The sequence below is a fragment of the Microtus oregoni genome, unplaced genomic scaffold, assembly GCF_018167655.1.
Source record: "Microtus oregoni isolate MIOR12 unplaced genomic scaffold, Mior012 000088F_ref0000325, whole genome shotgun sequence".
NCBI classification, from domain to species: domain Eukaryota; kingdom Metazoa; phylum Chordata; class Mammalia; order Rodentia; family Cricetidae; genus Microtus; species Microtus oregoni.
The window spans coordinates 4,342,430-4,358,803 of record NW_024544555.1 but is presented as its reverse complement, the minus strand read 5'-3'; the positions used below and the strand labels follow the sequence as shown (position 1 = coordinate 4,358,803).

At 39.3% G+C, this 16,374-nt stretch overlaps 1 protein-coding gene across 3 annotated transcripts in view; it reads right to left on the bottom strand.

Annotated features, from left to right (window-relative positions):
* Window positions 1-5,278: 5,278 nt before the first annotated feature.
* The window catches only part of LOC121442248 (myotilin), a 42,811-nt gene continuing 31,715 nt past the window's right edge, over window positions 5,279-16,374 (bottom strand). For 2 of the 3 annotated variants that reach the window (XM_041643720.1, XM_041643722.1), the window contains 8 exons: window positions 14,905-15,079; window positions 13,990-14,091; window positions 11,792-11,841; window positions 11,138-11,270; window positions 10,115-10,322; window positions 6,704-6,869; window positions 6,062-6,195; window positions 5,279-5,903 (listed from right to left, as the gene is read on the bottom strand). In XM_041643720.1, the coding sequence (XP_041499654.1) occupies window positions 5,731-5,903; window positions 6,062-6,195; window positions 6,704-6,869; window positions 10,115-10,322; window positions 11,138-11,270; window positions 11,792-11,841; window positions 13,990-14,091; window positions 14,905-15,079 (1,141 nt within the window). In that variant the 3' untranslated portion in view covers window positions 5,279-5,730. The remainder of the gene's footprint in view (window positions 5,904-6,061; window positions 6,196-6,703; window positions 6,870-10,114; window positions 10,323-11,137; window positions 11,271-11,791; window positions 11,842-13,989; window positions 14,092-14,904; window positions 15,080-16,374) is intronic. The other variant, XM_041643721.1, reaches the window with a different exon arrangement.

Here is a 16,374-nt window from a genome sequence, read left to right as displayed (position 1 = left end):
CAATATATTTATTAAAAATTTACCGTTTAAAAATTAAAAATTTACTGGCTCAGGAGCCAATCCAAGATGTACACTGCCCACATTGTCTTATCTTGTTTAATTAAACATTTTTATGTGTTTGGGTGTTTTGCCTTCATGTGTGTCTAGTACATGCATGGTGCCCACTTAGGCCAGGAGAGGGCATCAGATCCCCTGGAACTGGAGATACAGAGGATTGTGAACCACGATGTGGGTTCTGGGAATTGAACCTGGGTCCTCTACAAGAACAGCCAGTGCTCTTAACTGCTGAGTTGCCTCTCCAGCTTTTATTTGTTATGTTTTATTTGTCTCATCTAATCTGCAAGAACTGAAAGAGTTTCTCTGCATTTTCTACTCTATAGTGTTTTTTTAAATCACAAAAATAATTTTATAAATGGTTATTAATGTCCCCTTTTCGACTAATATATTCTAGATATTGTAATTTGAACACACATCTATCTACTTATCTCATTTTTTATTGGATGGGTAGCATATTGCTATTAGAGGGTCTTGGTTTTATGCAGTTATAGCAAGCACCATCAAAATAGTGACCTAATACAAAATAAGATCACTTTTTGTGCCGGTGAACTACATTGTACTCCATGTGGTGTCTGAGTGGTTAGGCTGCCCGCATCTCATTATCCTTCTGTTCTGATATGTTTCTACAAATGCTGAAGTAGAAGAGAGACTCTATATGGGCTCCTAAAATGCTTCCTAAATTTCCAGAGCAAATTGTAATTGTATTGACATGACAAACACATGTCATGTGTGTGTGTGTATGTGTGTGTATGATGTATATGTATGTGTATATGTGTGTATATATATCATGCTCAGAAGAAAAGGAAAAGCCAGTGGTTGGCTGAGGCAAGAGGATCTTTTAACTATGGAAGCCTGGACCGCACAGTAAAGCCTTGTTTGAGAAAGTCAGCAGTTTGCAAGGATGAAACTCAGAGTCACACACATGCCAGGCAAGTGCTTTGTCCTTGAGCTACATCCCTAGCTGTTTACAAGTGTGTACTTACTGATTGGATCTCATCGTGCTGCCAAGGTTTTTTTTTCTGAATCCTGGGCTGAAACTACCCTCTTGTCAAGTAGTTGATGTAAGGGGATGGAAGGAGTGGGCCGGTGGCTGTCCAGGGCATTACCAGGTGCCCTCGTTGGCAGGAACAACAAAAACAAAATGGACATCCGGGAAATACAGCAGTTCAAACCCCAGGGAAAGAAAAAGTAGTAAGTTTATACATGCAGGAGGGAGAAACCCTAAGGCCGGATGTCCTGGGTATTTTACAATGCTACTGGGTCCTCCCCCTTTTCCTATTTTTCCTGTCTAGACACCTGGCCCTGTGTCTTCTTGCCAGTTTCATCTCACAGAATCTTCTATGAGAAGCGACCATCTCAGAAAGCCTGCTTTTACCTCCTGCTTTACCTGTTTCTCTAACTCTGTCTCACGGAGACTACAGGAGCAGGCTAGTGATTATTTGAATTGTGTGTGTGTGTGTGTTTGTGTGTGTGCACGAGTGTGTCTGTATACTTAATTTTTGCTCATGTGTCTGTGTGTGTCCTTACAGTGTAAATTTCAAGAAACGGATTGTAAACTCGAAAGGCAAATATACCCACAGTTTTGATGGATATTAACCTTAGTGTGAGAACCTTCAGTTCATTGGCCAAATGATTCATAAATTAAGTAGCTGTAAAACCCAGCGCTGAAGCTTCGTAGAAGCTTATCTTTCTCAGACTGGAACAACAATGCAGCATGAGTAAGACCTTACTTTTAAATATTTAAAATTTCCTGAGGATGCCTATGTGTTTGTCTTTGGATTCACCTTATTTAGCTTCTCTAGGAACATGAATTATAGGCTCAATGTCCTTTATTTATGGCTAGAAACCAAATATGAGTGAGTACATCCCCTAACCTTCATCAGGCGATGAAAGGAGACAGAGACAGAGACCCACATGGGAGCACCGGACAGAAATCTCAAGGTCCAAATCAGGAGCAGAAGGAGACGGAGCACGAGCAAGGAACTCAGGACCACGAGGGGTGCACCCCCACACTAAGACAATGGGGATGTTCTATTGGGATCTCACCAAGGCCAGCTGGCCTAGGTCTGAAAAAGCATGGGATAAATCCGGACTAGCTGAACATAGCGGACAATGAGGAATACTGAGAATTCAAGAACAATTGCAGTGGGTTTTTGATCCTACTGCACGTACTGGCTTTGTGGGAGCCTAGGCAGTTTGAATGCTCACCTTACGAGACCTGGATAGAGGTGGGCAGTCCTTGGGCTTCCCACAGGTCAGGGAACCCTGATTGCTCTTCGAGCAGATGGGGGGGGGGGACTTGATCGGGGGAGGGGGAGGGAAATGGGAAGCGGTTGTGGGGACGAGGCAGAAATCCTTAATAAATAAATAAATTAAAAAAATAAAAAAAACTAAGGTAATCAAGACTGAAAAGCTAAAGAAAAAAAAATATTTAAAATTTTTATTTTACTTTATGAGTGTGACTGTTTTGCCTGCACATGTGGACATGTGTCAAGTGCGTGCAGTGCCCGGAGAGGACAGAAGAGGGCGTCAGATCCCCTGAAACTGGAGTTACAGACAGTTTTGAGCTGCCATGTGGGTGCTGGGAACCGAACCCAGGTCAGCTGCAATGGCTGCAAGCACTCGAAACAGTTGAGCTATCTCTTCAGCTTCAAGCATGAAGAAAGTGTTGCTTTCAAATTTTGCTGGTACAGCATAGCACAGTCTCCTCATTTTACAACCCTAGCACCTCATGATGCTTTGCCAAGCGCTGCTACGGCTTGCCCCTATCTGCATGTTTCCAAGCCCTTGTGATTTAAACACACAAGTTTGTCCCGACTGTTCTTCCCTAGTGGTCCATTTATAAATTAGATTTTAAGTCCTTTGAAAGTACAGAAGATGCTTTCAGTTCATTTCACACATTTTACGGGAACTTGCAAACACGACATTCGGCAATGTACAACAGTTGATTGATTAATTCTAGCCATGCAAACTTGACCTGGGTCTTCTTAGATACAAGGACAAAGAATACCCAGAGAAAGCAGCATGTGATTCCCAGCTACCAGCTTTCTTAGATGATAAAGATCATTGCTTTGTTGATAGACCTGCCCCATCCTATCAATAAAACTAATAGCATTCATCTATGCATGCAGTTCTAGGGACTTCAGATTATTTTCATAGAACTTCATGCATTTAGCTTTACATTTATAGAATATGCTTCCCACTTTATAAGAATGCTATAATGTGCATTTAAAAATATTAGAGTCCAGCCGGGCGGTGGTGGCACATGCCTTTAATCCCAGCACTCGGGAGGCAGAGGCAGGCGAATCTCTGTGAGTTCGAGACCAGCCTGGTCTACAGAGCTAGTTCCAGGACAGGCTCCAAAGCCGCAGAGAAACCCTGTCTCGAAAAAACAAAAACAAAAACAAAAAACAAAAACAAAAAATATTAGAGTCCATTCCTCCATCTCTTGGTCAATCATTCTATATATGTAATCCTCAAGTACTTTTTTCAGATTTTTACCACATTAGTATATAGCTTAATTGTCAGAAATATGTATAAAATTCATTGTTTGCATATGAATGTGTGTGCTATATGTGTACATGTGTTCAGATGTGTGGGTACAAGTTCACCTCTGTGTATAAGGAGGCCAGAGGTTGTTGTTAGGTGTCTTCCTTGATCACTCTCCACCTCGTATCGAGGCAGGGTCTCCAAATGCTACTCCAGTTACCCAGCTTGCTCCAGGGGTCCTTTGTTTCAGGCTCCCAAGTGCTGACATTCCAGGTGGGTTTCCAAGCTGGTGTATAGCTTGTTCCTCTGAATGGCAACACCTTTTACCATATTGAAACATTTCCTCTAAGAGGGAAGGAGAGGCTACAAAAGGTTACATGTGCAGAGAATAAAAAACTTAGAACAGTTCTGGTTTTCTCAGTTGTTGCTGGGGCAGTAAGGTGGCTCAGCAGGTTAAGGCACTTGCCACTAAGTCTGACAACCTGAGTTCCATTCCAGAGACCTAAACAAGAGAAGGAGAGAAGGAGCTTGTGTAAGTTGTCCTCTGACATCCACATGTATGCTCCTGTCCATAAACACACTTAGAATCGTCAGTGATTATATGGCAGGAATTGACAGTAGTCTTGGGAGCCCAGACCCATGTCTTACCCAGGAGCTGTGTAAAGATGAGAAGAATCATAAACAAATTATAGAAAAGGAAAAAAAAAATGGTCTGTGAATGAAGGAAGCTCAAACCCACCAGGGTGGAGGACAGAAAATATTTTTATGGCTGTAAAAGAAGAAACTACAGTGGAATTCTGCCCAGCGCGCTCCATAGCAGCCTACAGAGAACACCACTGCACTGTTTTGAAGGCAAAAGATAAAGCCCTCTTTGTTATTGCCCTGAGGGAAGTGGAGAGGGATGTTGGTAGATGATGTTTAAGTGCAGACATAAAGCAAAACTAGGCCACATAGCAGTGAGGGTCAAAACCTACCTTTCATTGAAGGAACAGAAGAGACCATGCCAAGGTCACAGCCAGAGGCTTGAGGCAAAGAACGAAGCCATTGTTCTAGTTTAAGACACTTTCATGAAAGGAGTTATAGCTTTCTGTGCTTCCGCTCTCAGGGGCTCACAAATTAGACTGTCTAACATAGCAAGTTATTCAATTTGGAAAACGTAGGAGGCGAAACACCCAGACTTGGAATTTACATTCAATATACAAAATGTAGAGATGACCTTTAGATGGCTCTTGTTCCACTGTCAGTTACTCTGGTGAGCATAAAGTCACAAACTGAGGACTATGGTTGGCATCACTGTGGCTGCCTTTGACGTGTAAGTCATGGAAAGCATTTTCAGATGGAATGGCCTATGACATGAGCTTCACGTTCTTCTCGGGAATGGCACTTCTGTGCTTTGGAATTTTGTTATTCACAGGTTTTGCTGTGTGTTCTTTCACTTATAAAATCCAGACGTTTGGCCTGGAGGTGATGGCGCACACCTTTAATCTCAGCACTCTGAGAGGCAAAGGCAAGCAGATCAGATCTCTGTGAGCTCAAAGTCAGCCTGATCTACAGAGGAGTTCCAGGATGGCCAGATCTGTTACACAGAGAAACCATGTCTTAATAAAAACAAAACAAAAACAAAAACAGAAACAAGAAACAACCCCCTCCCAAAACAAAAACCTCAGAAGTTCAGAAGTTTGATTGTGAATATCATTCCAGACTTCCGTAAAGTTGAGACAAGTCTGTTTAACTATTTGAATTTTATTCTTTTGACATGAAATTGTGGAACACTCAAATAATCTATATCATGTTAGTATTCCTACAAGAGAAAACAGGTAAACCGGTGTATGTTAAGCAATACCCATACACTTTACTGCAAGTATTAGCAGTTTAAAAAAGGTTTTGATTCATAACTCATAGTAGTTAAAAGTGTAGGACTCAAGCTCTAAGAAACTGTAACTCAAGACAGTCTCTTACAATATAAACCCATAAACTCAGTTTACTGTTGGCTTCACAGGTCAGAGGAGTAGACAGGCTGTGCCAGAGTCAGAGGATAAATAATGTTTTAAATGCATGTTAGTTATACGACCTAAGTAAAGCCGTAAGCTGTTAATACAGCCATGGAGTTTTTTTTTTTTTCCTACAAAGTCATCAGCTATAATGCTAATAGTGAGGCTGTGTTTTCCACTGTGGGCAAAGTTATTAAAGTTCTTCACTTTCGTAGAGTCCCGATTGAGCCGCTAGGCGCTGAAACTCTCCTTCTGGGTTAAAAGCTTGTTTCACATCCAAACCTCTCCCGTTAAGCGCTAAATATTTGCTGAAAGTTGGTCGAACACGCAGCTGCTTGGGAGCTGGGGGCGTTTGGTTTGGACGGGCTGAAACAAAGAGAAATTTAGAAGAACAGTTTAAAATACGGAGTTGAACTTCGTAGTCAGCGGCAGATATGATGGGAAAATGATTATGAGGGAAACACCCCGTGTTGAGCTGTGTGTTTCTCAGCTCCCTGGCTAAGCTGAGCTGCTCTGTGACATACCTGTGACATCAAGTCTTGTGTTACACGTGGTCACGCCAGCCTCATTGACTGCGGACACTGTGTACCAGCCAGCATCCTTCTTGGTTACATCCTTTATCAGTAAAGTCACTCTTCCGACATTATCGTGGTATAGGCTGGAAAGGAACAAACAAAAACTAAGGTGTGGAAATTAAAATTCTTTTCTTTCAGGTAAACTTTAAGTGATATGGCTGCCTTATAGAACTTAATTAGTAATAAAAGGCTGTTGAAAACTCCAAGACTAACTCTAATCAATGCCAAAAGTTAGATACCCCACCTATGAGCAGAGGTATCTTTTTGTAGTAGAGTATTTATCTAACAAGCATAAGACCCTAGGCTGGATCTCTAGAAACTCATACACATACTCTCTCTTCTCCCAAATAATTTCCTTTTAATCTTTTCATATAATTTATTTCCTGTAGCCATGCTTCTTTATTTTCAAAAAAGATGAACTCTAGGCTCTGTGATGCCTTATTTTTAGGATTACTTGAATCTGACTTAAATATTTATTTTTAAGAATAGACAACCCAAGGCCATAATTTCATAATTTATAATATGTATAAGAAGTATAACCAGATTCGCCCAACCAATGTATATATGCCAATGAGGAGAGTCTGGTCTCACCTTATCCGATCGGTGTTGAAGTGGACCATTTCATTATTTCTTTTCCAGAAGAGCTTCGGTGGAGGGATAGCTGAGATCTGGCACTCTAGTTTTACTGACTCTCCCTCAAAAACTTTTTTACTCTGTGGTTTGTAGATAAACATTGGCGCTCTTTTATGCTCTTTTGCTGGATAGTGGTAGGAAATCAATACAGAAGATATTAAGCCAAATTAAAATATTATGAAGTTTGTATGCTGACATTAAAGCTTTAAAAAGCAACGTCAGGATTGGGAACCTTTTTACTTTTAGGTAAAAGACCATAACATACATTATTATTTTATTATATTAAGAGTTCTTAAAATGGAATGCAATGATCTATTGAAGTTTTAACCATGTTTTATTAAAAGAAGTAAGTCACTTGGTCTACAGGGAGGCAGTGTGCATGATGGGAAAAGTAGCAGACATCTGCAGTTCAGATCCTGGATGGGGATGCAACTTGGCGGTCGGTCGAGTGTTTGCCCTGCCTGTGCAGGGCTGTAGCCTTGATCCTCAACCCCACAAAACCAAGTCTCTGTTGGCTCCTCCAGCCTTGTAAAACTGGAAAATTCTTTGTTTAGTTTCTCTGAGCCTCAGTTTTATCTATCGCTAACTACACCTTCAAAACAAACAAATGAACAAACAAAAAACCAAAACCAAACAAATTCATAAGATGGATCTGTATGAATATGAAAGAAAAGAGGCTTTGTAAACTGCTAGTATGCAGATGTCAGTCATCACAACCACCTACAAGGAGAAGCAGTGGGAAGTGGTGAGCTCACACTGAATGTGGATTTCCTAAAGGAGAAGGGAAGAGACTGGATGAGTTCCAGCCAAGCTCTCTTTCAGTAGTAATAGGACATTATTTATGAAGCTACTGGCACAATATGATTTACCCAGAGCTGAATAGCGGGAAGTGTATTACTGGGCGAGCATGCATGTATGTGTCTTATTCCCTGCTCACTCCTTTTTTCCCCCCCTTTGGCTGAGGTCCCTCAGTCCTAAATGTCTTTCATTGATCTAGTAGAGTATAAGCTCAAGGACATTGCTCATCTTTTAACCTTAGCAGACTTTTATATAACCGACAAGGAATCATTAAATATTTCTTGTGAGGTAATACCATAGCTTAAAGCATTATGTAGGATATATTTAAAGTCCTTAGATGGTAAAATTTCAAAACTGGGCATGGGTTTTTATAGAGCTATGATGCCACAGTGTGAAGTGAGAGTTTTGTCAGAACCTGCTTTTCTAAGAAATATGATTTTTTTGGTTATGGTTAGACACCATTTTCATAGTAAATATAACATAGGGCAGAGCTAAAAATTAACAGCCAGTGTCCATTTTTCAAGTAGGGATTTACATTATGACAGCCTATGGCAATTTTGTATCAGCCTGAGTCAGGATGGCTACATTTCCGACTATAGGGAAGATAATTATCAGGCTAAAGTTTCTACTAGAAATCCTCTTCTAGTTATATCAACAAAAGCTTATACTATTTCATTTACTTCATCCAAAATTATATAATATTCTCTCTGCCAATTGTTGATCAGCCATGTGTATTGTTATTCTGTTCACCATAGCTAGGGAAATGGAAATAACCTAAATGTCCTTCAGTTGACCAGTGACTGATGAAAATGTGTACCTATATACTATGAAATAGTATCCAGCTGGAAGGGAAATAAAATAGTGACATTTGCAGGTAAATGGATGAAATTATAAAAATATATTGTGTGGGATAACCCAGACACAGAAAAAAATATTATGTTCTCTCTCATATGTGATTCCTAGATCCAAATTCTAAGACATGAGCATATGATTTGTAGTAACTGTAGAAACCGTAGGGAAGTAAAAAAGGGCCATGTGAGGGTAGGGGGCTAGAGAGAAGAAGCAGCAGGATTCAAGTGATGAAAAGTCTCCTTCCAAGGACTAGCTTTCATAATACCAAAGGGAAGTAGCAAAAGGATGAAGCAATGAATAGTCCTGCCTAGCTCTGATGAACTAGCATTGCCAGATATACCTAAGGGTGCAGTGCTGACACCCATATGTTGGCAGTAACCAGCAGCTCTCTAACTGGACTTACAGCTGCCTCAACAGGAAGGAAACCATGCCTGTCACTGGAAGGCTAGCCAGCTACCTAGGAGTAGTGAGGTCATGAATATTAGACGAGAACTTATTACTATCGCTCTCCTAGACCAGTAGAGCTAAAGCCTCCCTGCATTCTAAATACGTATCTTTGTACTCACAGCTAAGGGGTGTAATGCTCCCCCCTCTTTAAAGAAGCTTCTCGTTACAGTACGTGGTGACCACCAACAGAAACCTCAAGTCGGCTCAAAGTACAGAGAACAACTGAGTATGGGGTAGGGTACTCAGTGGATATATCTGCAACACAACTCTTGCACCAAAAGCTCAGAGAACATTTCAGAAGAGGGGGGCAGAAAGGCTGTAAGAGCCGTAGGAACAAGAAGTCTGACCACAGACTATAAATGACAGAAAGCCTTCACCCATGACATGGTAACACATAGTTGCCCAAACAAGACCTGAACAAGGAGGGCACCAATACATGTGCTAATATGGAAGGGAGAAGCGTCACAAGGCTCCACTCTTAGATGAAAAGCTACAGGCAACTAATGCTTGCTGAGAGAGGGAGAACTGGTCTTCCCCAGGGATGCGATTCCTAATTAGATATAAAATACCAAGGGGTATCTATTCTCTGTCTGTCTGTCTGTCTGTCTGTCTATCCATCAATATCGTCTATTTATCTAAAATCCTCATAGAAAAAGAGGCCATAAATTTGATAGTATAAAGGGAGGGGCACAGGAGGGGCTGGAAAGGGAGATTTAGGAGGAGATGGAAGGAAGAAAGGGAAGAGGAAATGATGTAATTATATTTTAACTAAAGTTTTTTTTTTTTTTTTTTTTTTTTTTAAAGAAAAAGCAGGTTGAACAAGCCCTGGGAAGCAGTAGCTTTGTCCATGGCTTCTGCTTCAGTTCCTGCCTCCAGGTTCCTGACTTCAGTTCCTGCCTCTAGGTTCCTGACTTCAGTTCCTGCCTCCAAGTTCCTGACTTCATTTCCTGCCTCCAGTTCCCTTCAAGGAACTGTGACTTGGGATTTGTAAAACAAACCCCTTCTTCACCCCTCCCCCAGTAATTAAAATAAAATTACAAATCTCCTTATTACCTTTCTAGAAAAGAACTGGTGGTAGATCTGGCTGTAATTTTACTGTTTCCTCCTAAGATGTCTTTTTGCTGTTTTAAGTATAAACTGGCATTGCTCTAGATTCTGTAGATGTTAGCTTTAAGTTTGAAGTTCACTGGACTTATCTTTGAAATATTTTCTTATATAATACTCTTTCATTTTCAGTCAGGCTGTCTATGAAGGATCTCTTTGGAGGCTTACCAAGGACATCCAGCTGCACGGTGAAAGTGGCTTCTCCGGCTCTGTTCCTGGCCACACAGGCATACGACCCTGCGTCTGATGCTCTGACCACTTCAAAGATGAGTGAGTGAAAACCCTTCTCAGACACTATCATTTTGTGCAACTCATCTGATTGAACTGGACTCCCGTTTAGATACCACGACACATCAGGGGCCGGCAGTCCACTCACCTACAAATAAAATACAGCAGTTTTCCATTTATGATTTTAACAATTTTGTCATCTGGGTTTGGGATCAAAAGTGGAAAGGAGGAGTTCAAAATACATTTATTGTAAATTTTTACTGTGAAATTAAAAACTTGAAATTACTGTATTGTTTTTAGATTATTTCAAACCACACCTAATTCCTTCGAATACAACCTCAAACTCTTTAAGACGCCTTTGGTTACTTTATCTAGAACATTAATTTATGTTTTATGTCCCACAAGATATATGGACACCACAATTTTGTCCATTAATATTAGTTATTTAAATGTTTTTGTATAAAGACATTCAACATAAACAGTAACTCTCATTGATAGGGAATCTGGAAAAATATTTTGCAAGGAAAACTTCTTAGAATGAGGATAATCAAAATGTGACGAGGTTTCTGCTAGAGCGCTATTCTAGTCTGAAAATCCAGGAAAGAAGAAAGCAGAGCAGCTTGAAGGGATGAATAGACAACTACAGGTGCTTAAGTCGGCCGGGCGTGCGTGCGTGCGTGCGTGCCTGTATCCAGGACATCTGTTTACTCATCTTCCTACTTTATCAGGTAAGTAGTATTTGTTATTCCCATTTCACAGAAGAGGCAACAAAATGTAGAGAGGATAAACTTGTCTAGGTTTATTTAACTTGTCTAAGTTTGCACAGCTGGAAGGTGGCACAACCAGCATATGACTTGTGTTGGCCCAGCTTCAGAATTTGTGCAAAAGTTTGGGAAGAGGGACAAGTCCCCAAACGTGATGTCCCATCGCTAATGCATCCTTAACATGTTTAAAAACACTTACTTTAAAATCCATTCTGCAGAATCGTCCTTCTTCAATCGACATGTTTTCTGGCACTTGGATGAAGCGTGGTGGGTAAAACTTCTCCTGGATCGCGTCCTGGTCATTTGCCTCTGCTCTTGAGGACGATCTACTTCTACAACAATATTTTAATAATGACTGTGCAGAAATGTCCTTGCTTATTCCATTCGCACAGTGCAATTAGCCATCACGCTAGAGAGTCCAGACTCTCTGCTTTGGTTTGATGGCATGGTGACAATAGGGACAGACACAAAGGGCTTATTTAATGACTGTCAGAAATATAACAATTTAGAAACATCTGGTTCAAACTGAATATTGAATAACCCTCTCCTTTTAAAGGAGTTCCTTAAGTTGATCAATATACGCCTCATAGTTAGTACTGCGCTTCCCTTGTTCTGACGAGTTATTTAACATGGAAGCATGGTTCTGACTCTTTGACCAAAATGTTTTAAAAACACCCTTTGAGGTAGCTCTAATAATACAAGTTTTCAGCATCACCCTTGACATTTGAAAATTCACACTGTGTTTTGAAAGAATATAGTAAACTTGAGGGCTATGTATACTACATATAATATTTGTAGTGGAAAACATTTTAGGTAGCAAAATACATCTCTCTTTACAACCTAAACGAATTACCTTACTTGTGATGTGGGAACCTGCAGCCGTGCATGCTCCGGGTTGTGCTGCTTGAGATGAAAACAAATGGAGAAATTTAACATGCAGTTGGTCCTTTCAAATGAAGGTAAGCAAGTGTAGTTAAGAGGAACGTCTGGGCTACTTCAGTTGTGATTGGCTTTTGTATGACTCCATTTTAGACACAGCAAATGACCCGACCATTTCCTTAGTAAGGACTCCAAAGAATTAACAGGATAGTCTCACAGGTGCGATTTATAAAAGTCAGCTGAACCCAACACTGATGGTCGCTTACTTCTCAGAGAGTAGTTTTGTGATAGAAGGGTGATGTGTTCCCCTGGCGTGTTTGACTTGGGGACACAGTGCAGGTTGTACTTTAGCAAAGCAGGAATAGATATGAGGTCACTTATGCTGGCACTGGGCAGCAGGTGTCAGGCTACTGCTGAGCAGTGCCACCAACAACAGTAAACATGTATTAGACTGGAAAATACTTCTCCTTTTAGCTCATGGAAAAAAATCCTGTTGGACACCATTAGAAATATGGCTAAAACTATAAAAAAGACTTGAAACATGAATTAGCTCTTGCCAAATAAAGAAATATTTATTTACCTTTTATGATTTATATTGAGTGCCAGAAAATTGTTTCTACTCGAGAATAAAGTCAAGAATTGATGAACATTATAACCAAATTAACTGATTAATACTTCATGCCTGTTTTGTAGAAATGTTGCTGTTCTTGGTACAGTGGAAGAACGAAAAGAAGTAGAAAATACACTCTCAGCCCAAATATCTCTGAAGTATTTGAATAGGAACACAGAAAATCTGCATCCAAACATTTATTTTGGGATGAATCTTTTCAGCCAATGCATTTTAGCATTTCTAAAGAATCTAAAAAAGTTTGTCTAGTCTAAGATTTCTTAAAAAAAGTCAAAACAGTTTACCAATTCAGCAATCATTCTATTTCTTTAGAAAAAATAAACAAAAACAAAAATCAAACCTAATAATCTAATAAAACTCAAAATCTTCAAAATAAGTTTTTGTTTTTTGTTTGTTTTGTTAATTTTTATTTTTACTTTTATTTATTTATGTGTTTATTATTTATTTATTTTACAAGATAGGGCTTCTCAGTGTAGTTCTGGCTGTCCTGGAACTCACTCTGTAGACCAGGATGACCTTGAACCAACAGATTTCCCTGCCTCTCTTTCCCAAGTGCCCAGCTAAAAATAAGATTTAAAAAAATCTTTTGGTTTTACCATGTTATTTTCAGAAGTAGAGTATTTCAATTACAGCAGAGATATATTTTTGTTTATAGTTACTGTAATTGGACATTTCTTATTACTTAGGATCAATGTTTCGGTGTCTAAAATAATAAGGTTTGTGTTTTCTCCCTTTGTTGTGTTTCTGCTGCTATCTTTTTGTGCTGGTGCTGCCACCTTCCTTTCAAACACTGTCATAAATATTAGGTACATTTTTTGAGTAATTCTCCTAGAAGAGATGGAGTTGTCTTATCCTGGCTATAACTGCCTATGCCGTGGCCCAAGTTCAATGCAGTAGATGCTCCATGTAAACTGGCTGAATGAATGAACTGCTCAGTTTCTGAGATCTACTTCTTACCCATTAGACGGTCGTCCATCCTTTCTAGTTGGTCTAATTGCCTTTAATATAAACAAAAGTCTTCGTTCTTATCTCATATCGATTTTCTCAATGAGTTCTCAGCTCCATCTCTGTTGCTCACAGCCTTGCAGACTATTTGAGAGGCTACAGCAGGCAGCTTGAAGGGTAACCACCCTTCGGTTTGTCTTTCCCACCTGTTATAATTAATTTGGTCAGATGCAAGGCTGTGTGTATTCACTCTACTTTGAAGTTAATCCTTTTCTGGAAAATGAGCTTTTATTAATCTTAATTTTAATTGCCCTCAATAGAGTTATCTTATTAGTTTGTTCAATAAAAGGCGTGTTTAAACTTGGGAGCATGGCAGAAGCAAGTAGATGCGTCACAAACATGGCTGAAAACATCAAACAACTTAAACATTGCAACAAAAAAAAAAGTTGCCTGAAGCTGGCCAGAGTTGTGTGCCTCTGTGGTCCCAGATACATAGCAAGCTGTGGAAGGAGGATTGATTTGGCCAGATTTGGGGTCAAAGATCCTATGGCAAAAAGAAAAACAAAGGTCACAGTTATACATCAGTCATTTTAAATTACCTGTGAAGAATCTTGGACATCATTGTTTGGAGCTTGAAACACAGCAGCAGCATTCTGGGGACCTAGCAACCTGCGAGCCATCTTCTCCTCATAGGTCAGCTTCTAGAGAGCGGTGATGAGATTTGGTAAGAGGTGTGTGAATAGCTGTACCTGGACAACCATTACTCTTAAGAGTCAGAACTGTGCTCCCATGTTTTGAATTATAGTTTCTGTGTTTCCTAAGGAGCCTTGTCTTCAAAGATGAGCAACTAATTCAATTGTATATTAAGATCTATATAAGAATTACAGCTGTTAAGGTACAAAAAGTTGAGTTGATAACATTTTCCATTAGTTACTTGGCAGACAAACATTTTGTGAGAAGGTGATGGTTATTTTATTTTATTTTTTGAGAGAAGATTTCATGGGTCACAGACTTGCTTTGAACTCATCTAGTCAAAGCTGACTTTCAACTCCTGATCCTCTCGTCTCTACTTTTCTAAAACCCTAGGGCAGGAGAGTAGAAATGTGCCAATATATTGAGTTTTTGAGAAAATAGTGTGTAAGACAAAAGTTTCCTTGTATTATCTAGGTTTTTTAAAATACTTCATCCATTTATTACTGAAACCCAAATGGTGGACGTCATGTTAGAGTAGTAATGAGTTCAAACAAGCAAATGTTCCTCTTTAAAAAGGTGAATCCTATTTCTTGCTGCCTCTATGGCCATAGATCTGTGAGAGACAGAAATAGTGTGTGTGTGTGTGTGTGTGTGTGTGTGTGTGTGTGTGTGTGTGTGTGTAGTGGTACTGGGTATCAACCTGATGTTAGGTAAGTGTCCTACCAGTGAGCTATATTCTCAGCCTCAGAACTTTCACATTGGAATTAGATCTTTAATAGTGTAATTGGCCTTCTGTACGAAACAATAGATAGCTTGCCCACTTGATTTCCATTATGAAGAAGGGTGTCCTTGCATTTCAGCTTTCTCTCCAAATCTTGAATCAACGCTTCTTTTGATCCTTGGATTTCATGGTCAGGAGTTCTTGGAGTGGGCTTAGCATTTGCAGTTTGGGATGGCATGGCATTTACTGGTTGGTTAACCGAGGATTGTTGATAGCTTTAAAAAAGGAAAAAAAAAACCATGAAAATGATAGAGTTGAATTCATTCTGTAAGTCATGTTTAGAAACATTGAGATTACCACTTAGAATTTCTAGTGTTGTCAAGAACACCAAAGACCCTGATAACAGTCAAGAAGGATGCTGTAAGAATGGCTACTTTATCTTTTCTTTTGGCAGGAGAAAACTAATACAGTGGGGGTGGGGATTTACTCATAAAGAGGACATCTAGAAGATCCTCCATAAAGAATGTGATGGTTACAGGGAGCTTTCAGGTTCTTTCAGTCTGATTGTTGAATTTCTTGTCTGATGGAGAGATGGACATCAGGCAGTAGTGTGCTTCAGCTGCCTCTCCTGGGCTCAAGAGGGCTGATTTTTTTTTAAGCATCTCTTTCTAGTAACGTGTGATCCCAGTAGGGCTTGAAATTGATGTTGTCAAAGTCTTTATACCAGGGATTTTGGTAAATACTGCCAATCATGGCTCTTTCTTTTAGAGCTGAATTGACCAGCACATCACCTGTATTTTATAGTTCTCCTGCTCCTCAATGGGATCTCTGGGTTTCCTATTAATTTTCAATTCCAGTTAATTTTATACCCCAAATGATCCAAACTACTACATAGAAATAGGGGAGGAAGGCAGGGGAGTGGGGAAAATGTATAGCTCAATTAAAAACAATGAAGAATATAAACATAACTTTTAAAGTAGTGATGATTTCTTTTGCATTGCTAAGCTGATTAGTTTTTGGTAGAGAAAGAAAAGGATAATTAGAGGAAGATAGAACATGAAACATAACTTTAAAAAAAGGATTTGGAAAAAATTCACTAATCTGAAAATAATTTGAAGAGTTTAAGTTCTTTTTTTTTCAAAAGAAAGTATTTTATTAGTGTATATTTGGTATAAAATAAAATGGGTGTTAAGAATAGTTGTTCACATATAAAATTCAATTTGACTATATTTACATCCATATCTTCCCTTGTTCCTCTCCTTTTTTTCTTGAAGTTCTTATTTTATCCAAGTAGTCTAATCTGTGTGTGTGTGCATGTGTGTGAATACGCATGCATGCATCTGTGTGTGTGTGTGTGTGTGTGTGTGTGTGTAAACCTAGATTACAATAATTAAAGAAAGAATACAAAGATTGTCTTTGGAAACCTGAATAATTTCATTTAAAAAGATAGTTTCTAAAACCATATATAACTCTAGTTCTGGGAAATCTCTTTATTTATTTATTTATTAAAGATTTCTGCCTCCATGTATAGATCAACAAAATCAATAAAATTTAAAAATAGACTAAATGC